The 23,858-nt window shown below is 45.9% G+C and overlaps 1 protein-coding gene across 1 annotated transcript in view; it reads right to left on the bottom strand.

The window, feature by feature from the left end:
- The window catches only part of SPOCK1 (SPARC (osteonectin), cwcv and kazal like domains proteoglycan 1), a 470,635-nt gene that overhangs the window by 101,219 nt on the left and 345,558 nt on the right, over positions 1-23,858 (bottom strand). Inside the window, exon 5 of the mRNA XM_070414948.1 lies at positions 14,339-14,465. Coding sequence (XP_070271049.1) covers positions 14,339-14,465 — 127 coding nt within the window. The remainder of the gene's footprint in view (positions 1-14,338; positions 14,466-23,858) is intronic.

Raw genomic sequence — 23,858 nt, 5'->3', positions numbered from 1 at the left:
ATGAATATACCACATTTGTGCATTCATTCACCTGATGCACACTTGGGTTGTTTGCAGTGTTGAGCTATCACAAATAAAGCTGCTGTGAGCATTTATGAACAACTATCCCTGTGGACGTGGACTTTCACTTCTCTTGGGCAGGGGCCTAGAATTAGTATGACTTCATCATATGGTAATTTTAAAGAAACTTCTAAACTGTTTCCACAATGGTTGGACCATTTCCCATCCCCACCAGCAGTCTGTGAGAGTTCCAGTTCTTCCACATCTTGGCCAACACCTAATGTGATCAGTCTTTTAGAATTTAGACATTCTAGTGTAGTGGTTATAATTTGCATTTCCTCAATGACAAACAATGTTGAGAATTTTTTATGTGCTTATTTATCATCCACATATTATCTTTAGTCAAATGTGTGCTCAAATCTCTTGCCCACATTTATTAGTTTGCTTGTTTACTTATTACTGAATTTATAGAGTTTGTTATATATTCTGCATAAGAGTCCTGTTTCAGATATATGATTTTCAAATATTTTCTCCTAGGCTTCATTTTTCATTCTCTTAACAGTATCATTCAAGGGCAAAATTGAAAAAGAAGTATCTTTTTTATTATTTTATGCATCATGTTTTTGGTGTTGTATGTAAGAAATACTTGCCTAACCCGAGGTCACAAAGACTTTCTACATTTTGTGTTTGTTTGTTTTCTGGAAGTTTTACAGTTTTATATTTTAGTTTATGAGGTATATATTTTTATAGTTTTACAAATTTATCACCTTTGTTTTTCCTGTAAATATAGCTTCCTTCCTTCTCTCCACTAGTACTCATTTTATGCTTTCAACACTGGAGATAAGATTAACAGGAACTAGTTTCTCTACTCAATAAGCATACATTTTTATTTAGGAAACTTTTTGAATATATGTCAAAGAGAGAAATTAGTACAATGAATCTCCATAACCTCAGTTCAACAATTTCAATATTTTGCCAGATTTGCTTGATTGTACCCTTTCACTCTTTGCTAAATTATTTTAAAGCAAATCCCCTATGTTCTTCACAACATACCTCTTTAAGAATGAGTCTTTCTGCCCTAACTGGTTTGGCTCAGTGGATAGAGCATCAGCCTGCCGACTAAAGGGTCCCAGGTTCAATTCCAATCAGGGGCAGGTACCTTGGTTGTGGGCACATCCTCAGTAGAGGCTATGCAGGAGGCAGCTGATCGATGTTTCTCTCTCATTGATGTTTCTAACTCTCTATCCCTCTCCCTTACTCTCTGTAAAAAATCAATAGAATATATTTTTAAAAAGAATGAGTCTTTCTTATTCAACTACAATGCTATTATCATATCTAATGTCAGTCCATAATCAATTTTCCTGAAAGTCCCCAAACACCTTCTTCTTTTTAAACTTTGGTTGCTTGGTTTCAATTTGGACTCAACCAGTGTTCAAAAACCCCCTAGTGGCCGTGTCTCCTACCCATGCAGATACTGGGTCCATTTTCTGCACCTGCGTCCCTCCCCCCCCCGCCCCACCCGCCCCTTCTCCCAGCATACATTCCATTATGAATTTGTCTGTTTGCCTCTGTGTAGCCTCCTGTATGTATTTCTCTACCCCTGCACATCCTGTAAATGGAAATTAGAGCTGTAGGTTTGACTATGTGTAGGTTCGACGCCTGGCAAAACTATTTCACACACCTACGAAGCACACAAATCGCTGTGTGCTTCCCACCCATGACACCAGAGGACAAACAACGCCTGTTGCCCACTTAAGTGATTCTAAGATTCATCGGGGGGCTCAGGTGGCAACAGCCTGAAGTTCATCAACCTTTTGTCTAATGACTTCATCCGTGTGTGATTGTTACCTCCATCGGCTATGTCATTAGAGGCTATAAACGGTGATTCTCCAATTCTATCATTACTTCCGCATTTGTTAGCTACACTCCCGTAAAGAATTTCCCCTATTGAACAGGGCTCTGGGTTACCCAGAAATATGGTTTGAACAGACATAATATGTGTTTACTTGGTTTTAATTGCAAAATTTAGGATAAGGAGCTGGAGCTCTGATTTGTGTCCTGTGGTGAAGAAGTGTACACATTTCCTCCATTAAAATGCATTGTTAATGATTCTTTTTCTCATTTCTAGAAATGTCAGGGTTTTGAGGGAAACCTGTGAAGCTTGAGTTAACTGTTCAGGCCTCCAAAGAGGATTTACACTTTCTTCTTCCAAGGAGCCTGCTGCGTCCCCCACCCAGGACCACTCTAAGTCCCTTAACCAGCTTCAGGTTTCCTGGACCATACAAAGACTATAAACCAGAACCACATAGTAGTTCATAGCACAGCGTAGAGCTGCTACCGGCTCTGATTGATTTACACCTGTGTCCTATATAGGTCATTAAATGTTTCGTGTACTAACTTTGTCCTATATGAAAGAGTGCAGGTTCTCCATTAAAACGTTTTATAGGTGACCTTTTCTCTCCCTAACCAGAGTCCAAGCTGAAATTGACAAGTATTCTTGATGGCTTTCTTTACTAACTGGCAGATTTTCTTTAAAAAAAATCAAGCCCACCCTTTAACTCAGGGCGAACACGATGAAGGTTTTAGACTTACGTGTGGGGTCTCAGCTCCGAGTGCCCACCCCGTACGGACTTGCGGCCTTGTCTCTAGTGTGCAGGCAGCTGTTACCCCAAGGCCTCCTGGTTAGACCAGCCCACCCTCTCCTTCTCCATGCCCCATCTGGTTTTCCTTCTCCCCATCCCCCAACCTGGGACGTCGCTTACATCGCAAGCTCAGCTATTTGAAAGGGCATTTATTGTATCTAGGAGTTTTGTATCACAGAGTTTATCTACAGACAATTCCAATGTGGTACAATAAAGCCTCAGCAGGACTACGTAACCCGGTGCTACTGTAGCTCAGGGGAAAGAAATGGCCTCACTGGGCATGAAGAGCTCATGGAGGCATCATTGAGATGATCTTAGGCTGAGCCTTGAAGTTAAAATCCCAGGAATATTCCTTTTAGGTGGGGGTGGGGGCGGATGTGGGTAAGAGGCTCAATCCGTTCTATCCAGGTACGGACATTAAAATGCACAAGCCCTAGCCGACTTGGCTCAGTGGATAGAGTGTCAGCCTGTGGACTGAAGGGTCGTGGGTTTGATTCCGGTCAAGGGCATATGCCTGGCTGCAGGCTCAATCCCCAGTAGGGGGCACGCAGGAGGCAGCTGATCAATGATTCTCTTTCATCATTGATGTTTGTCTCTCTCTCTCCCTCTCCCTTCCTCTCTGAAATCAATAAAAATATATATATTTTAAAAAGCAGTGTGTCCTCTCCACTCCGCCTCTACGTGATTTGGTGCCAGGGAGATGGGCTGTGCTGGTGTGGTACAGGGGCCACGTGGCTGGTCTGGAGAGCGTCCAGCAGGAAACGTGCAAGACAATGTGAGAGATGGAGCAGATCGTGCTCAGAACCACTTTGGGGGCACCCCACCCCCACTTACATAGTATCACCTATTGGTCTCACCACTGGGAGAGGAGAAATGAAATGAAACCTGAGAGTGAGCTCCACATGATCACTCTGGTCAGGCTCCCCGGTTCCCACAGCTCTGGCCCCCTGTCTGGCCGCCAAGTGCAGCCCGCCTTCGGGATGTGCGGATCCCAAAGCGGTCTTCAGTGCCTTTGGGCGAGAACTTGGAAAAAGTTGCTCTTTCAGACACAGCATCTTCCCTGCTGCTGAAGGTTCGCTGCTCTGAGTAACTCTGGACAGAACCGAGCCTCTCAGGAAAGCCACCCTTGGACAAATGGCATTTCTGCCCCATGTAAATATTCCAAAATGTTTCATTTGGTTTATAAAGAAAAAACAACAACAAAAATGACAACTTGCTCTGGTAAAAGCGAGAGGACCACTAAAGCCATTTCTCTCCCTATGCAGTTAGTTTCGATATCAATTCATGATAAATTCTAACTCAGCTAATATTCCCTCACTCCCTCACATAACATACAGGTCCTAGTCTTGCGCCCATAAAATGAGATCAGCTTCTACGAGCACTGTTCATATCTGGTTCTCTTGGAAAAAGTCATGAGAAAGTCTGACTGTACCCTTTTGAGCAGTATGCCAAGAGGGAATATTCTATTTGTTTCTTTTAAAGAAAAACAAAAGCAACACGATCATGAACTTAATTAAACTTGTTTGTAATGACTTAATTAGATTTTCAGCACTGTGCATATTCATTCTGGCCAGGGACCTGTCTGTCTTCTAAAGGATTGGTCGGAGAGATCTCGTGTGCGTTGCAATTTCACCTGATCCTTAATTTCATCTCCTGATGAGGTGAGGATGAGCATCATTGTGCTCAGGTAATTGCTTTATCAAATGGTTTAATTGTGCATTCAACAGAACCAACAGCAAGAAGGTTATTCTTCCTAATGTGTTTTTAACAAAAGCGCTAACTAATTACATGGCATTCTACTCAGGGCATTTAAGAAAACGAAATGAAAACCTATTCTTCAAATCTTGGTTAAATGCATGTTTGCATATAGGACACAGAAATAAGTGGTAGAATAATTAGCTGAATTGCTTTCTGCTGCTCTAACTTCATAGCTAATCTGCATGTTGAAGAAGTCTGTATAAATTCTGCATTTTCACCACGGATGGTGTTTGAACATCTGTGCTTTCCGAAAATGTCACAATAACCATTTTGCCTGAAAGTTTATCCTTGGGAGCCAAAAAGACTACGTTCCAAGAAGAAATAAATGCTTAATAGAACCAACGACAGATGTGCCCCATGATCAGAAGGAAGTATTTCAACATCCAAATGTTTTTTAAAAATTTGGAATTAAAATGATGCTGAATCTACTGTATTTGAGATGAACTTTCTCTCTAAATAAGTAACTAATAAGTCTGCTGCAGACTGGTCATACATGTCCCTCTGTGCCTGTCATTCTGAGAAACAGCATGCCTTACACAGTTTTCCAGGTCCAAGGCGGTGTCATTTGCCTTAGCAGTGGTTCTCAACCTTCTGGCCCTTTAAATACAGTTCCTCATGTTGTGACCCAACCATAAAATTATTTTCGTTGCTACTTCATAACTGTAATGTTGCTACTGTTATGAATCGTAATGTAAATATCTGATATGCAGGATGGTCTTAGGCGACCCCTGTGAAAGGGTCGTGTGACCGCCAATGGGGTCGAGACCCACAGGTTTAGAACCGCTGCCTTAGAGCCTTCCATGAGGCTAATCGACAGTATTTTATGTTTTAGGTGATTATGTACTTCACCACTTTTAAAATTCTCCTCCATCCAGTAAATACTCTTTCCCTCCCTCTTTTTTTTTAAAAAAAAATATATTTTATTGATTTTTTACAGAGAGGAAGGGAGAGGGATAGGGAGTTAGAAACATCGATGAGAGAGAAACATCGATCAGCTGCCTCCTGCACACTCCCCACTGGGGATGTGTCCGCAACCAAGGTACATGCCCTTGACTGGAATCGAACCCTTGAGTCCACAGGCTGACGCTCTATCCACTGAGCCAAACCAGTCAGGTCCCTTCCTCTTACCTGGTAAAAAAACACTACCCTGAATCACAGTGAGGGATAAGGGTTAAGAGGGTCATGTGACCATGGTCTTTGATTACAGGATTAACACATGATTCAAAAAGAGACCATTGGAATCTATTCCTGGCATTGAAACACAGACCCTGGCAAATCTCTTTGGAGTTTCTAGGTTAGGAGCACATGAATGTGAGGCTGTCAAAATCCATATTCTCCGCCACGGGGAGAAGGCCTCTTTGCAGAATGAAGGCACGCACCAAGCAGAGACAGAGACAGAAGAAATGGAGTGTTGTCAACACTGAATGTCCCCTTCTTTCCTGGAGGCCTGCCTTCCCCAGTGTGCTTTCCAGCTTTATGTGCCAGTAAATCTTCGCTTTGGGATGCAGCTAAGTTTGGGTTATATTTCTGTCACTTGAAATCAAAAGCATCCCGATGACACAGCTGGCAGGCTACATTCCTCTTCAGACGGCTTTTCACTCATGGAAGGCGAGGCTGTGATTCTAAGTCAGACAGACCCGGTTCAAGCAGCTGTTCTGCTATTCACAAGCGGCACTGACCTTGGAAGGGTTCTGTATCTTCAGTTTTCTCATCTTTAGTGAGGACTAATGACAGACCTACCTCATAGTTTTGTTGTGAGAATTAGATGGAACAGAGGAAATAAAATGCACTTGACACTTAGCACACTGTCATAGTACCTAATGTGTGTTCAGTAATTAAGTATTGTTGTTTTGTGATTGCTGTTGTTACCATTTAAAATACTATTATGGTGGGAACTGCTAAATATCCCCAATATCCACTCTATCCTTCCTTTAATAATATAACTCTCAGATTTTGCTGGGCATATAGGTTCCCAGTATAAAAACTACATTTTCCAGCTTCCCTTGCAGCTTGGGGTAGCCTTGTGACTAAGTTATACTCAATAAGATGTGAGCCGAAGTGCCAATGGTGACTTCTGGACAGTGCCTTCTTCCTCCCTCCCTCCCTCTCTTCCTTCCCTCCTGCTGGTGGAGAACAACAGCCATTTTGGACCCAGACACAGAAGCTCCACGATTCCAATTGCTGAGAGTGATAGAAGCTAAAAGGATCCTGGTCACTGACAGTCTACAGGTAGTGTATCTGCTCCGGGCTGCTTGTCTTTGGAATATTTACATGAGAGATAAATAAAACTTTATCTTATTTAAGACTCTGTTTCATTTGGGTTTTTGTTATAGCAAACAGACCTATATTAATACACAATTAATATTTTAAATATTATTTATACCTGTTTTTTCGAAAAACCCTGTAAAGAAGAATAAAAGGATAATAATAAAACTAGAGTAATAACTCTGTTGAAACTAATAGTTGAGGGTTTTCATAGTATGAATACTAGCTCTCATTATTGGATGATATTTGGCTACCCCAGGCTGAGGAAAGGAGGTTGAAAATGAACAAGTCCTCAGGGGAAAGGGCAAGGTTGGGGCATCGGCCATGGGGTATTTGTCCTCAAATCCCAAACTGTTTAATGTATAAGACAAAAGTGCTTAGAGTTGGTTAGATGACACTGAGTATTTCCCCAAAGTTCTAACACCTCTTTTGTTGGCTTTTTCTAAAAAACAGAAAATCAAAAGAATGAAATCTACTACCTGACTCCTCCCTCCATGTGCTCTGTGGACACAGGACGCCATTCTCCTACTGCCTGAGAGCACAGGGATGCATTGGGACTTTTGCTACTTCCTGTCCCTACAGGACTGCCCAGATGGGAGCACCCAGTGACTTCCCTAATCGCTGCTAGTCCTCTCAATCCTGGGTGGTTACTATTGCCAGTACTGTGCCACACTGTCCTGGGCACATGTGCAAAATGCAAGCCTCCCACCTACACTTTCCAGTCACTTCATTTCCTGCTTCCCTAAGCCATGCCGTCACCCATGAGCCATTTGCAAGTGGAGACAATTCTCACCCAGCAGGTTCTAGGGAGGCAGAGCTGTCTACAAATATCTCTAGAAATACTGACAGCCTCAACTCTACTAAGAAAAGCAAAGAGCAGCCACACATAGAGCCCTCCCACGCCTGTCACAGTCACAGCGCCCCGAAAGTCTGGGTGCGGGGGGATGGAGAAATCATCAGAGCTGGAAGCTATCTCGAGACATCTTACAAATCCATGTCCTGGACTCGCTCTAACCAGCAGAGCCTGCTCGTGGGAAATGCGGCCAACAGAGACTCCGTTTGCCAAGAACTTCAAACATGACCTTTACTTGGTAGCAATTGTTGGAAACTATTAAGATGACTCTGAAAATAATATAATTTGCAGCGACAATATGTCGAAAGAAATGCCAGCCCTGTAGAGTGAGCCCCTCCCCACCCCCCTGCCCGATGCATGCAGGCGCAGAAGAGCATTTTCCTCCACAGCAGTTCTTAACTGCATCTCTCCTCTGCGTCTAGACTCAAATGAGCCATTTGCTAATTGTTTAACGGCGATTAAGGAAGTAAATGTTGTGGGGAGGGGCGAGAGAAGATGGGTATTTGCCTACTTGTTTTCCAATTACCAACAGCCAGGCTAATGCCTGAGAACAGAGCTGGTTCTCAGGGCTGCAGCTGTCCTCTGAGAGCCCCTTCTTCAGAAGTCGGGCTGGGCACCCCAGGCTTCTGGGTGGAAAATGATCAGTCCTGGACCTCACACCTGAGCTGTGGTCGGATGGGTGCAGATGGAGAGAAGGCAATGAAGTCCTATTGAAAGAGACCTGGCAGTTAGAGACCAGTGGGGCCAGGGCTGGAGCAGCGGGGACCCTCCACCCCCTGCTCCCTCTGAGCATCCAGGACCCCAGCGCCTCTCCTGATCCGCTCACACTTTCTAGAACAGCTTTCCCTCTGGAGAGAGAAGGCTAAGGTTGCCCACCTGAAGTCTGGGCTGGCCAGATTCTAGTCAGCAGCAGCAACTTCCACTGCTTACTGGCAAAATTAGGAGTTGGCAGCCAGGACCCCATAGCTTCCATCTTTCCGTGTGGATAATGGGAGAGAAAGGAAAGGCGTTCCCAGATGACAGGTCCCAGCTGGTTCCCACGGAGGCCACAAGCTGTCGGCAGGCGGATTCGCAAGTCCCACCAGGACTGGGACGGCGAAGAAGCCCTTCTGCTGAGCTCAGAGATGACATAACTTTCTATATTTAAATTCAGCCACCATGATCAGCTCCCATTTCCTGAGTGCCTCTTTAGACTGTTTTCAATCCGTCTCTGCAAACATGATGCAAATCCAAGCCTGCCCCCCACACTCCCACAGGCTCCTCACAGTCACCCTGCCTCCAGTCCTGCTCCCAACCTCGACCATCATGCAGTCAGTGTAGGTCCATTAAAAAATATAAATGCCTAATAGCATCCCTGAAGCTCTTAGTGTCAAGTCCAACTCCTCATGTGGCTTTCCTGTAGAAAGGGACCCTGATTTTTTTTCTAGCCTCATTTCTGCAGCTAGTCAACCACCTGCCCCCAATTCATACATGACCCCACCACAATGACACTGTCATGGTTCCCTCAAGGCACCATGCTTCCTTTCATCTCATCAGCCCCCTCTTCCCTGGGATGAATGAGTTGCCCCAGCCTCTGCCCAACTCTTACTCTGGTTGACTCCTTCTAGCCTTAAGATCTTGACTGAATCATCACTTCCTCTAAGACCACTCACACCATCACGGAGTTGAGGGGGCCCTGCTCTGTGTCCTGCAGCACCCCAAGTGCCCCTATTCTAATGAAAAGAGATTGCCTTTCAACTTGTCCACCTTCCCTCTAAGTTCCATGAAAATGGGGACTTTCTCTCTTTTGCCCCTTGTGACCTCCTCTGTACTCAGTGCAATGCATGACGCAGAGTAAGGCAGACTCTACCACCATGTACTGAGCGTCTGGACTACCTACTTCATTTTTCCTGGCAGGAGAATGTGGCATCAGGGGCAGTTAAATGACTAGACTGATCCTTACTGCCTGGAATCAACGCCAAGGGGCAGCATCTCTGTCACATTCTCAGGCGGCTGCGACACCGGCCTCCCACTTCTCTATTCCCAGCGGGGGGTTTCTGTTCCTTATCTTTTATGGGTTATACTTTATAGAGTCTCAATAAACATTTATTGCCATGTAACATCTTATACTTCTTCATCTCAGGACTGTGCGTTCTGATCCACTTTACCTCTCATCCTGGGGGAGTCACGGGGCTCTGAGTGTGGCCGGCGCCGGCCCTGGAAGAACCCTGGCACCGACAGAGGGTCCTAAACGCATCCCCCAGTTCTAGGAGCAGAAGGAAAACTAGTTTGATGAGACCCAGGGACAAACAGTGGCATCAAGGACAGAGCTGGGGCTCAGGCTCCTTCCTGCTCCTGACGGTGCTCCCGCGGCCTCTGGACCATCTGTGAAAGGGCAAACACGCCGTCCGGGAGCTGTGATCATTTATTACAGGCGCCAGGTCCTTGCTGATGGGACTGGGCTGCAATACACTTCTGCCAACACTAACTCTTGTGAATCTGACATAATATCCAATCGCCACGCATCATGGTCTCATCTGTCCTTTGCCTCCTGACCCCACTGACACAGAAAAGGCTCTAACCGCTTGAGGATGGAAAGGTGCTTGTTCAGTGATAGTTAACTCATTTACACTTTTAACTGACCACTGACTGGTGGTCCTCAAAAGCTTTGTCTGTGAGATTAAAATGTCCCCTTAAACTTCCATAACTAAGTGGACATGGATTTAGGGGCAATAACGAAACCACCGAATGAGAAACCCAAGCAGACGGAAACACTGCCCCTTGGAAGGAAGCCACATTGAGTGCCATGGGAGTGAGAACTGTCCCGGGCTTCCGAGGTCTTTAGCCGTCAGTGGATGCCTTTTGATCAAGTCGCACTTGATTCATTACTTTAGGTAAAAGAGAATGCCAACCTTCTAGAAGTTCATAAAAGACAGAAACTAGGAGACTAATGCCAAAACCCAACACCTACAGCATTTTCCACTGCAATGCCTTCCCTCCACCACCCTCCCCCGCTTTTGAACTTCAAACAGGAGTGAGTGAGATCTACACAGGAGATATGGGTGACAAACCCTGCCACTGTCTTTGGCTCTTTGGGCCTCAGTGTACCCATATGGAGAATGGGGAGAAGAACACTGCAGTTTCTGGTGAGAGGGCTTTAGGTCTCTTCTTTTGCTCCAGGAACAGACGGTGAGCAGGTCTTGGAATGTGAGGACTCAGGCTGGTGTAGGAATTCAAGGACACTAGAGGAACAGCAGGCTATGCAGGGAGGGCCTTCAAGGGCTCTGCCCAGTGGTGTCTGGGAGCCACTCCTCTTCTGAAGATTCAGGAGTCACTGCAAAGGACTCTTTCACATCCTGACCTGCCTCTTACACAAGCCATTTAACAGTATCTGTAAACAGGCAGCCTCTCTAACACAAAAAGCCCACTTTCCAGCCCTGACCAGCGAGCCTTTCCAAAGACATTCCCTGGGCAACTGACAGCATTTGAAGCCAAGTCGATGGGTTACCACTGCTCCTTGTAGCTCAGGGGCCGTGGGGCGCTGGCATTCTAAGCTCCTTCTGTGAACGAGGGACAAGCGAGCGGGCAGGATTTTGCTGGGGCCTGATGCGCGACATGCCGCTTGCCCAAACAGCCCTCATCACTCACTGACATTTCATGGCTCGTCCCCAGTCACAGGCTCGAGGATCAGTTTACTCCGGAGCTGGAGGGAATAATTTGAGCAGCACATGCTGGATCTTCACAGCCAGAACCACTGCAAGGAGCCTCTGACTCTCTGCCCAAACCCCAGGCTCGGTGTTTAGCTAAGCAACTTGGCCCCTTGGTGGGGATGACTTGTTTTTCTCAATCGCTAAGCTCTCATCAGCCCGTTCACTCAAATCCCTGATGGGTTGCACAGACCAGAATCTCTCTTTTCCTTCTCAACTAGTGTCCCTGGTGGTCCAGTCTTGTCCATGATCTTATTAAGCACCCACTGTGTGCTGTGTCTTGTGAAGCACCCACTATGTGCTGTGTGTCCTGTGTCTGGTTAAGGTGGTAATTGACATGGTGTCTCCCTCTAGGATCTCGTGTTCTTAAGGCAGACATGGACAAGAAGGCACTTACAGTAACAAGTGTTCCAGGAGCCTGGCATTACTCAACTGTCTGCTCACCTTTCAGCTTTGGCGAAATGTCTCTTCCCTGTCCACCCTCACCTCATGTGCCTCTCCCCTCACCGTTAGTCACGCGGGCATCCTCTCAGTTCTTCAAGCACATCATCCTGCCTGAGAGCTTTCAGTTATGCTATTTCTCTATCTGGAACATTCTAACCCAGCCGTGGGCAAACTACGGCCCGCGGGCCGGATCCCGCCGGTTTGAAATGAATAAAACTAAAAAAAAAAAAAAAGACCGTACCCTTTTATGTAATGATGTTTACTTTGAATTTATATTAGTTCACACAAACACTCCGTCCATGCTTTTGTTCCGGCCCTCTGGTCCAGTTTAAGAACCCATTGTGGCCCTCGAGTCAAAAAGTTTGCCCACCCCTGTTCTAACCCCTCTCACCCCGGTTTTAAGGACACCCCCTCAGAGAGGCCTTCCCTTGCCATCCCCTATAACGCAGGCCTCTCTTGCTCTCACTCTCAGCACCATGCTCATTTCCTTTTCAATTCTAACCAAAATTTGAAATTACACATTTGCTTGTTTGCTGACTTATCTTTTGTGTCTCCTCTACCAGACTATAACCTGCGACGGTGCCTGTCTGTTTCCCACCGCTCCTCACCATGGTCTGCACAGTGCCCAGAACAATTCTAAGTGCTCACTACTGAACAAATGAAGGAAGGGCTTTTCTATGGTAAGTGATTATGGAATAGAAAGGCCACAGGCTCGAGGGCTTTGTTAGTAACGACAAAGGGTCTGCTTAGTTCTAGCAGCAAGAGGAAAGCCATCAAAGCATTTTAAGCGGGGGAGACACATGACAGACATTTATTACGGAATTACACAGCCCCTTCGATCATGTGGAAATGGACTTTGGGGGCAGGGGAAGGGCAAACTAGAGACAAACAGATTTAATAGCAGGCACCTGTGAAAACCGAAGTCCTCCCTACCCAGGGGAGTTCCTGGATCGGCAGCATGGACATCGCCTAGAGTCTGTTAGAAATGCAGGCTCTCAGGCCGAATGCCAGCCCCACCACATCGCCACTGCACTTCAGCAGCGGCCCCAGGAGGCTGTGCACACCTGGGAGCTGGGCTGCAGGTGAGAGACGATGGTGGCCTGAGCTGTCTTTGGAGTGGGTGACAGAACTGATGCATCAATGCCCCCAGAAATCCCGTCAATGCCCCTTGTAAGTCAACTATTCCAGAAGGCACCACGTGGTCAGAAGCAAGCCCCATTTTTACAAACTTTCAAATTTTGATTCTATCAGGGGTCAGGGAGAGTGGGGGAAGGTGTATGTGTGTGTGTGTGTGGGGGAGGGGGGTAGGGTCCTAAAGCAGATTACACAGGTGGGTACAAGGATACATCCCTTCAAAAGATGCCTGTTTTGTTAAATGAATGAAAATATTGACCTGTGCAATACAAAATCAGTAGGAAAGCATGGCTCAGCCTGGAAATAACCCAAATAAGCCTGTGAGGGCAGCAGGCAGGAGGGTGCACCAGGGTTGGGATGGGGATGGGGTCACAGAGAATAGATGCTGTTAGCTGTTGTGCGGTGGGTCAGGACAGAAGGCCTGCAGAATGGCCTGCATCCCTGAGCCCAAGGACCTCATGGTGGTGTGGCCGTAAGTGACCAGGGTGTCTCCTGTAGCAACTCTTCCTAGCCCTAGACTCTATTCTGCAAGGGAGCCTCACACAGGAAAACAGGAGGAGAGAGAACAGTGGTGAGGCTGGGGCTAGAGACAGCCACACACCAACGCCTCCTGCCTCGCTCGGTGTCGGGCACTAAGGCGGTGCTGACTTATGTTGGTTGAATACCAGAACAAATAGGCAAACTCTTGTCCATTCTGTGGTTTCCTTTTCTTTAACTCACTATCCCAGTGAGATTACCCATTCCCCATACAAACGGACCACTTTACCCCAAGGAGAGAGGCTGAAGTCTGAGAAGGAAGCTTTGCTTCCTTCCTCCTTTTTCCTGATAACACCCCTTTCCCTGCTGTTCAGAGGGCCTATTGCTGGAGCCCAAATGAAATGCCCCTCATCTGTGAGACTTTCCCCGTCCTTCCCAGAAGAACAGATAGACCCACTGGATCCCCAGTTCCCTTTTCTATGAAACCACCTTTGTTTCCATAGGTCTGAGTGGCAATGACCTATCACCACACTTGCCTCCCCATTAGACTGCAAGTCCCTGAGGTTCTGAGAAAGGAACAGTGGCCGGAGCCCCGGGGCCTGGTGCAGGGCTGGATGCCATCTAGATGTGCAAGAGACACAGCAGAAGTGTGTGCTGACGTCAGAGTCCTCCCGTCACCGTGACACTCCTCCCATCACCATGCTGTCCTTTGGGCAGCATCCCGGGCCGCCCTTATGCCTTTGCTCTCACCAGCCGAGCTGCATGACTTGTATCTTTGGCACAGCTTGCTCTCTCACCTTCTCCAGGAAGCTCCCCTGGATTAACCTCAGGATCACATCCACTCTCAGAATTCCCCTCCCCTTGGCCCTTGACACCCCCCCACCTACCGCCCCCGCCAGGACATAGGAGGTAACATTTCTATCTTACTTGTCTCTTTGACAGTCTGTTCATGGGGCAACCTCTAAAGGACAGGGCCCCACATTGCACGGAGCTTCACGGGGCCAGTCTGGGCACGGAGACCTGTCAGAACCAGCAGACATGGAGTATTTCTCACAACAAAAGAGACAAAGGTGACTGACCTTGGACGTGTAGGTGTGGCCATCAGAGCCGCAGACCATGGCCGACTGTGCCACGGGGCAGGGCTTGCACTTCACCAGATTCGAAGGTCCCGCCCAGTGTTTGTGGGCCACGTTTCCCTTCTTTTGCCTGAGGATGGACAAAAAGAGGAGATAAGTAAATGCAAGCTCCCATAACCATGGCTCTCTCCCTCAAGTCCCTGGATAAAGGCCAAATAACTAAAAGGGCTGGTCAAGCAGCCAGCACTTCCATTTCTTCCAACTCACTGGTGGGGCCAGGAGACTGATCCAAAAGCCCAGGTTCAACCCACCAGATGGACCGGGAAGGTGATGTGACCATTAAAATGTTATAAAACATCACTTCCTGATGTGAAAAGACACTCGCAATACATCGCAAAGAACAAGGAAGGAGTGTGGTTCCATTGGCTCACCAGCCCCCAGTGCAGGGGGTATCACAGGTGCCTGGAAACAGCACCCAAAGCCTTGGCGTTCTCCGGGGCTGACCAGAAGCATTTGAGTGGGATGACTCAGCAAGCATCTCCGCTAGAAATGCATCTCCAAAGACAACCAGTGACTTCCTCACAGCTGGGGAAACCATCTCTGGATACATTTTTAAGCAATTTCAGTTCAGCTTCCAATTTGCCATTTGATAGAGGCACTGGGATGATGTCACTTTCAACTATAAAAATAAGCAGAATTCTAGTCTTTCATGCCAGTTCCAGTCTCCGCATCCTCACCTTTATCATAATGATACATGGTGCTAGTAGGATGGCTTGTGTCCATGGAAAGAACCCCATCCCTTATCACAGACGACTGGAAAAAAGGCTGCAGGAACTGCCACCCTTGTTCTCTTACTTGAAGCTGCTCTCCCAGCAAACTGCTAGGAGTGACTCTCATCACTGTGGGCCTGTGTTCTGGGTAGAGGACAAGTGTCTGTGGACTGTCAGGCTATGACTGTGCCCTTGAAGTGCTTTGCACTGATAGTCCTGGATGACTGTTAATGCCTGGGCTCTGGAGTTAGAAAACACAAGTTTAAATCTCAGCTCTGCCAGTGTGATCTTGGCGGGATTGTTAACCCTGTAAACCTCAGTTTCCTCATCTATAAAATGGGGCAATAGAATGTACTTCTAGCAGATGGTATGAGGGCTGAATGAGCTGTGGTGTGTAAAGTACTCCATATAATGCCTGGAAAATAGGAAGCAATAAAAATGGCAGCCATTGCTATAATTATTATTTGCCTCAATAGATGGGGGCACAGAGGATGCAATTACCATCACCATAGAAACGAGATTTAATTCCAAGGCTTGGAGTGGCATTTAATTCCCCCGAAGAACTCATGGAGCACAGGAAGGATACCTTTTCCACTAAGTACGTAATGAATGTTCAGCTCCTCAGGAATTAGGGTTTGGCATCTAAGGTAACCTACCCTTTTCCAGATAAAAAAACAAAAGTGACTGAGGAAGAGCACACACCAACTTGGTTCTTATCTCAAACCCACCTTAGTGATTTAGGGTGGAGGACAGTAAGAAGAGGAATGTCTGTTAGGGGAACTACCTTTGGACTTGACATCCAGGCAGATGATCTTGTACCCATAGCACAATCCTAGGGACCATAAGGCTGAACCTTCTGACCAATGAACTGGAAAAGGAAGTCCTACAAGGGCCCTCTGAGACCACCTAATCCAGCTCACTCGTTTCATTAATGGGGGAAACTGAAGCCCAAATTGGGAGAGAGCCTTGCCCGGTGGCTAGGCCTGTGATGACAGTCACACAACTTCCGAGTGTCCAGGAATGATCTCTTCTTTAGCCCATCTCAGTCCCGCCTGGATTACTAGCTTGAAAATTCTCTGGAGTCACCTACATGTTTGTATACTAGTAGTGTTCCTCTCTCCAATGCCTCTCAGCTCCCATAGCAGCAGCCCACCTTGTCCTGGCCTCTCTGTCTGAAATAAATACATCTATTATTTGCATTTCTAGATGGATGTGAGGTTTCCTATTATCCTTTGCCAAACACTATATAGACTTTAAGGTTTGTTCTGGACACTGAAGAAGGCAGGATGGGTGATGGGACTCCGAGCAGCAGCCAAGCAGGCTGTCAGCATGGGTTAATCTTAGAGGACATGATTCCCTCGGCAGAACACCACACATTTGTCATCATTCTCACAGCAGATTGTCTGACGTGGATAATGAATCAGAAATACAGGCAGAAGTTGTGGCGTCTAGCAGCCCTCTCCTGGGTCGGTCCTGAGCTACAAGTCCACAGCTGAAGCAATTCTTGTTATGAACTCCCAGGAAGGGGCTATAAAGTCCAAAGAGTGGGCAGCTTTGCTGGAGCAGACATAGCCACGTGCAATGATGCCCCAGAGGAAAGACGCCTGAAGGAGCTTAGCCAAAGGCAGTAGAGAGAGAAGTGAACACTGAGCTAATAGCTTAGAGGAAAAGATGGAACCAGCTATTAATCACCAGTTAATGACAGGTCATCCCTGTCTCTGGACCTGAACCTCACCATTAAGTTTACTGGCCAGTGCTTACTAGTGGGCCTGGTACATCCTGGATACTCAATATATCCCTGTTGGGTGAGTGGGTGGGTCCCTGAGTGCTGACCCTGCGTGGCTACTCAGCAGTTAATGACCAAATCACAGCCTGTTGGGACCAGAAAATACCTTAAAACTAATCCAGTGCAGCAACTGTATTTTATACCTGAGGAATCAGAGACATAGCTGGGGAGTGACTTGCCTGGTGTCACACAGAAATACGGCAAAGTTACTTCCTAGATATTTGTCAGACTGAAGGTATCCTGGAAATGACTGTGCTCCTCTGGGACTGTTTTTCTTTTAAGATTTTAAAAGTGATTTTTAGGGAGAGAGGGAGAGAGAGAGAGAGAGAGAGAGAGAGAGAGAGAGAGAGAGAGAGAGATGTGAGAGTGAAAGAGTGAAACATCGATCTGCTGCCTCCTACATGCTCCCCACCAGGGATCAAGCCCACAGCCTGGGCATGTGCCCTATGCAGGAATCGAACCAGCAATCTTTCAGTGCACAGGACAAATTCCAACCAACTGAGCCACACTGGTCAAGGCCCTGTGAGACTGTTAACTCCCTATTTTGGCATCTGTACTTTCATCACCAGGGCTCCATTTTATAAGTAAGCTTTTTGGTGAAACACTGTCCCAGCACTACACCAGCAGAGCAACAAGCTCCCATATCCAAGGTCAAGTGTTTGTGGACTATGCCAGGAGGAATCATGCTTGACAACCTCCTATGATGCCTTGAGGACTAGAAGTATAAAGGCCAAGGCATTCGGAATTTGCCCAGTTTTAATAAAACAAGCACACCTGATCTCGTGGGGCAAATCCAGGTGTTCCTTACCTCACTAGAACCCTAGCAGAGATGGCAACCAAACCTGTGGTCTCTGTCCAGAGGCCAAGTTATGTAAGGTTATATACAAGTACACGTGAGTCCATGAAGTACAACTTCCCTGGTTATTATGTATATATTCCAATCTCTACAATTCAGTGTGAGCCATAAAAAATAAGCAACCCAGTTGAGGCAAGGGACTCAGCCTTCTGACTCTAAGATATTTCACTTCTTGAGTCAATGAAGAGTGAAATCCAATAAAAGTATCTTGATGGGATTGCTATTCCCAATGTCACAGACATTCATCAGTGGGGGTGACACAAACAATTTGGTCTGGGAGGAAGGTTCCGCCATCCTTTCCATCGGCCATGGAGCCCTAACTCCACCCCAGCCTGGCTGGTGCTGGGAGCAGCCACACCTCCCACCTGCTGACAGCACTGCACAGGAAATCCCAACCTACAAGCTCCTCAAGATGGAGAGAAGACCATCAGCGATCACCGGCATTTCTTATTCTCTTTGGCTCAGCTGCTTATTCTCAATCTTTCTTTTTTAAGTCTACCAAAATAACCAGCATTTATGATTTTGAAGCAGAGTGATGATTTTGAAATACAAATCTGCTAATGTGACTCCCACGCTCAAAACCTCCATCTTCTCCCCAGCTCCTTGGTCATAGGCTAAGCTCCTAATTTTGGTGTTAAACTGACTGATCCCACTTTCATAGGGTCATTGAATGCTCTGCCTTGTTCTCCAACACACACACACACACACACACACACACACACACAAACAAATGCACACTTGAGTCAATGAAGAGTGAAATATCAACCACTTATATGTCTCTTACATGTGCCATGCAAATTCAAGTCTATATAACTCGGCAAATGCTCTCTATCTGCATAGCAAAGCCTGTCCCTTGTTCTAGTTTCAAATTGACTGTCTTCCAACACACTCTCTCCTGATCCCGTGAGCCTTATCCCAAGTAGAATTAACCATGACATTATTTGTTCAACAGTGCACCACGTTCAGACCCAACTGTGACATTCACTACAGCACAAAGCATTTCTTTTCATGTCTATTTACATCAATATACTGTGCACTTCTCAAGGGCCGTAGCAACTGGGCCGTAATCATTTTTGTGCTCCTGGTACTTGGAAACAAGATTGGCCCTTGAGACACATGGCTTTGCTCAGTGAAATAAGTGAATTTATTCATTTGAACTTTAGAACTTCTCCTTTCATTTCTGCAAATCATTAGCACTGACTAGAGGGCAAAAATAGCATGTTGTGCTAAGTAACAAGAATTCAACAGGCTCTTGTTTCCAGAAATCCTAATTCAGACTTAAAACAACAATTAGCAAAGTTTCTAAAGGCAACTGAGAAGTGGTGGAGGGGCTCCCCCGTGCATCCCAGGGCTGACGGAGCCTCCCCTACACTCTGGACGTCAGGCTGCCTCCAAAGCTGCAGGTTCCAAACTGCCAACAGGTACTAATTGTTTTGGATTCCAGAATAAGAAATCTGGATTCCCAGGAACTCCAAAGAATTACTGAAATGATAAGTTTTTCTACATTCTTCGCAACCTTTTATGTATGTTTTTATAACAAATATTAAGTTTAGAAGTACTTATAAAGAAACGTAGCCTAGAGTGAGATTATCAGCAAGCATTATTGGATCGTACTCAAATAATGTGACATTTGGATTTTCTAGCAAGTTAACAGCATTGCACAGAATAACATGTTGATATTATCAATTTAAAGACTTACTTTGTTCTAACACTGTTCTCTGGAACACCACACAGAGGAATCTTACAAAGTATAGTATGCAAATAAATGCATTTGTATTCATTTTATTTACAAAAGCAACGTGTCTCTGGCAGCAGACTGGACCCCACACACGCTAATAAGATGGCAACAGCGACAAGCAAGACTGACCAGATCATGACTGCTCTCCCCAAGGTGCTCCTGTCCTCGTTCCTGGACTTGTCAACATTAACCTTCAAGCCCACACAGCAGTGTTTCCTGCTCTTGTTTCCACTGGACCCTGCCGCTCCTCATTCAGAGATCCTACCCTCACCCACCAGGGCAAGTCCCACAGCCTACCTCTTCCCATCAGGAAAGTCTTTGATGACATCAGTTGTGACCCAGTATTTTACTTGGCCGTGGGCAGAGTAGGGCCACAGTCAGGGCCCACAGCAAAACGGTGGCAGGACAGAGATGTCAGAGCAATTTTTCCAGTAACGAGTACATATGCAGGTGCAAATTTCCTGACATTAATCTCACAGGATGAAATGAATCTGTTTCAACAATATTTAATGATGTGGTGGGGCTGGAGCTGCAAAGAGTATATATAGTAGAATTATTGACTTTCCCCCTTCATTTATGGACGAAGAGCCTTTCATTTTACTCAATACATTGGACATTTTAACATGTTTGAGTAAGTTTAAATAGGGACTGTTTTCTCTGCATATGAACAGCTGGTGAAAGAGTAGAGCGATTCCAGATCATGAATAGCAACAGCAGCATTCCAGCTGTTTTGTGTGACCCCTGCATGCCAGTCCAAGTGCCCTAAACACACCTCTGATTCCTCACATGCAATGCTCATATCATCCCCACTTCCAGGAGGAAAAACCCAGCTTCCATAACCAGGACCTGCTCTGCTCTCTAAGCTCAGAAGCAGGGAGAACCTACCCAAGAACTCTCTCCTGCACTCACAGTGTTGTCTGCTGGCAGCCAGCATGATCTGCATGTTATTTCCTGTTAGTATCAAGCTGTCCATTCAAAAACAAGATTGGATTTGTTTGCAAAATCAGAAATAATTGCTCTAAAACAAGGATGGAAGATACTTAGTTGACATGGTGGCTCTTTTGAACTGGAGACAAAATAATGAATGTTAATTGAAAGGAAAAACATGTTAGCCATTGGAATAGTAAAATGATGCTATAATTCCTCTGTTGTTAGGGTTATTTGAGTCATTATACGAAGTCATAAAATTACACATGAAGAGCATAATGGCCTCTGTCATTTACAAAAGCTGCTTTGATGAGAGACAAACTCCCACATGAGACATTCTCCATCCTGGTAGCTATAGGCTCATGACTCCTTCTTTTTCCAAATGAAGGTCCCAGACACGAGATACTGTCCAAAGAGAGTCCAACTTTCCTAACAAACAGATGTTTATTAGAGAACATCTGGAAAAAGAGCCACCATTCTCCATGTAGTTCCCAGGAGTGTCCTCAGTGCTTCCGGGCACAAAGCTGGGATGAGACATATTGTCTAGAGAAGCTTGGAATTTCAAAGGAGAAATACAAAATAATGATAATAGCAGCTAAACTTGTATTGAGGACTTAATTATTCTGCTGATACTAGTACTATTACTACCACCAATAACAACAAACACGTTTTGAGCTCTTAACAATGCGCCAGGCATTGTTTTAAGCTCTTTACACTAAGTGTCTCATTTACTCCTCAGACTTCATGAGCAAAGCAGACCTGTGGGGATAGGAGACGACACACTCCCAAGGCTGGCCTCAGTTATCAGGGTGGAATATTATCTCATCCACTGGTTCTTGGCGGCATTTCAACCACAGGAAAGCCAGCGTCTTTATGTGGCTTCACCCCATCAGACCCGCCCCAGGTCAGGAGGGTGAGGCTCATGAGGTGTTCCAGGTTAAGGTTCAAACACATCAGAAGGGACCAGAAAGCCCTCAGACACGCTTCTCAACCATCAGCAAGCCAGGTTTCTAAAGCACCTTCAAACCCACAGGACAAGTGCATGTTTTTAAAATTTTAGGAAGAATTGGGGCCACCAAAAAGACATGTGCCGAGTATGGATGCAATTCCAAGAGCGCGAACATCTCTGTTGTATGGGAATGTGAACCTCCAGACTAAGGTTCATTTCAACTCGAGCCTCGTGACCACCTTTCACCAAAGTGGGGCAATGGCCAAGTCAGCCGGGGAAGCACCCACTCTTCACAGATGAGAGGATGCAATGGCCAGGTGAGAGTTTCCAGAAACCCTGTGTGCGCATGTGTAATGAGTCGGAAAGGATGAAGAAGGCACACACACCAAAATGGAAGGCAACCTCGGTGAAGCAGGACTGAGGCTATGAGAAAGGGAACTTCCGCTTTGTGACACTGTGTGTGTCTATCATTTGACTCTCTTACGGCCATATATTGCTGGACTAATTTTTAAAATCTAATAAAAAAATGCATTTTCAGAATTTTTAAAGAAATGCACGTTGCCCCACACACAGCTGTGTGCCGGGCCCCGTGTCTCCTGTAGTGCTTAGGAAGCCACAGTGGTTGGAACAGAAGAAAGAGCTTCTGGGTGCAGGAAGGGGGCTGGAAAGAGGGGAGTCCACCCAGAGAAGAGATCTCCAACCAGTCCTCACAGGTTTCATTGAAGACCGAGGGGTCAGATCAAACAATTGGAACTAAATTTCCATGTAACTATATTTTGAGGGTCTATTTAAGCAAAGCTATCAAAACAGAAGGTCTAAATAATCCAAATGTGGTGAGGATTCTAGAGATAATCTCTGTATTTCAACAAACACTTATTTAGTACCTATTATGTGCCAGAAATTGGGTAAAGAATGCAAAAGAATGCTAGTAGGGCTGCATGAAATGTGCTTCCTGTGACCTACATTACATAGAACAATTATTCCTAAGCATATGATCATATTACTCTGAGTGGCTGAATTTATTCAGGGTTGTTGTTACCTAAACTGTTTTTATTCGTATTCACATATTGAGACACCAGAAATTCTCATAGATGGCAAAGTTATCCAAGAAAATCCCTACATGGCAAGAGAGCTGCTATTAATTTCAGGACCCCCTCCAGCAGTTCTCAACCTGTGGGTCTTGAACAATGTAAATACATCCTGCATATCAGATATTTACATTACGATTCATAACAGTAGCAAAATTACAGTTATGAAGTAGCAACGAAAATAATTTTATGGTTGGGCGTCACCACAACATGAGGAACTGTATTAAAGGGTCACGGCATTTAGGTTGAGAACCACTGCGCTAAACCATTTTACATTGAAAAGCTTTGTGGCCAATGGGCAAATGACAAGAACATGAACTTGCCAGACCACAGGCCCAGCTCTTCAGTGTCGCACACATTTCTGAACATTACTTGAATCCAGGTTTCCTTATACACAAAATGAGATATATATGTCCAGGGATCCTACTCAAACTGACTTCTAGCCTCAACTCACAAAGCTCTCCGTGTTCCCTGACCAGCCCATGAAGATTAGCAGGCTGATGTGATTATGTAAATTCCACTAACTAGTTGGAGACTCTGTGTCCTTTGCAATCACCTTCCATTAAAAGAGTGACAGATCAGGCCAATGGCACCAGAGGCTCCCAAAGTTCAGCTGGTGGAATGAGCATGGCCACCGGGGCCACATGTGAAAACACACATACCAACTAGAATTCTGCTTTGTTAAGGGAAAGTGCCAAGCCAGCAGTGTAATAGCAAGCTATTGGGGAAATGCTAGTGAACAGTGGAGCTTCCTTTATTCCCTTAGGATAATGGAAAGCAGTGTACTCTGTTTTAAAATCCATTACTTCCTAAAAGAGGCCAGGAAAGACACTGTTACTATTACCAAGGGATCTTTGGCATCCCTGTTTGGTTTCTTGGTTCATCTTTGTTTTCTGGCCCAAGAAAGTCCCTTTGTAACCCTGAGACCTTAAAAGAATTCTGTAACAATGGACATGCTAATTGGGGAAAAAAGCAAATGATAATCAACAAGCCGAACACTAAGAATTTCATCTGGCCTCCCTCCAGAGACTTCACAATCCTGCCTCTTCCCAGGAGGACCAGAAGACTGAGGGTTTTGCTAACACAGCCTCCTGCTAATTGTGTGTAAGCGCAGGTGCGCACACGGGGCTGAGGGCCAGCACATGCCTTTCCGCCAGGGGCTCGGCTGCTATAATCTGAGAAAACATGTGCTTGCATGGCTGGGGGTCAATTAATTATTATGGGATGTGTGTATGAGAGAAAAAAGACCCACATTTGTTTTCTCATCACCAGCAGCAAGGCGCCCATTCCGGGAGGGCTGCACACGATCCCCTTTAGGGAGACAAGCCAGCAACGTGAAGCAGAAGTACACAGACCGCATTGGGACAATGCTGCTCCCAGGACAGGCCCAGAGACAAGCGGAGGGCTGA

This window comes from Myotis yumanensis, unplaced genomic scaffold, assembly GCF_028538775.1.
Source record: "Myotis yumanensis isolate MYYU_CA2020_CCGP unplaced genomic scaffold, mMyoYum1.0.hap1 SCAF_5, whole genome shotgun sequence".
In the NCBI taxonomy this organism is placed as follows: domain Eukaryota; kingdom Metazoa; phylum Chordata; class Mammalia; order Chiroptera; family Vespertilionidae; genus Myotis; species Myotis yumanensis.
Note: the sequence above shows the minus strand (reverse complement) of the source record. Positions and strands in the feature narration are given on the sequence as shown.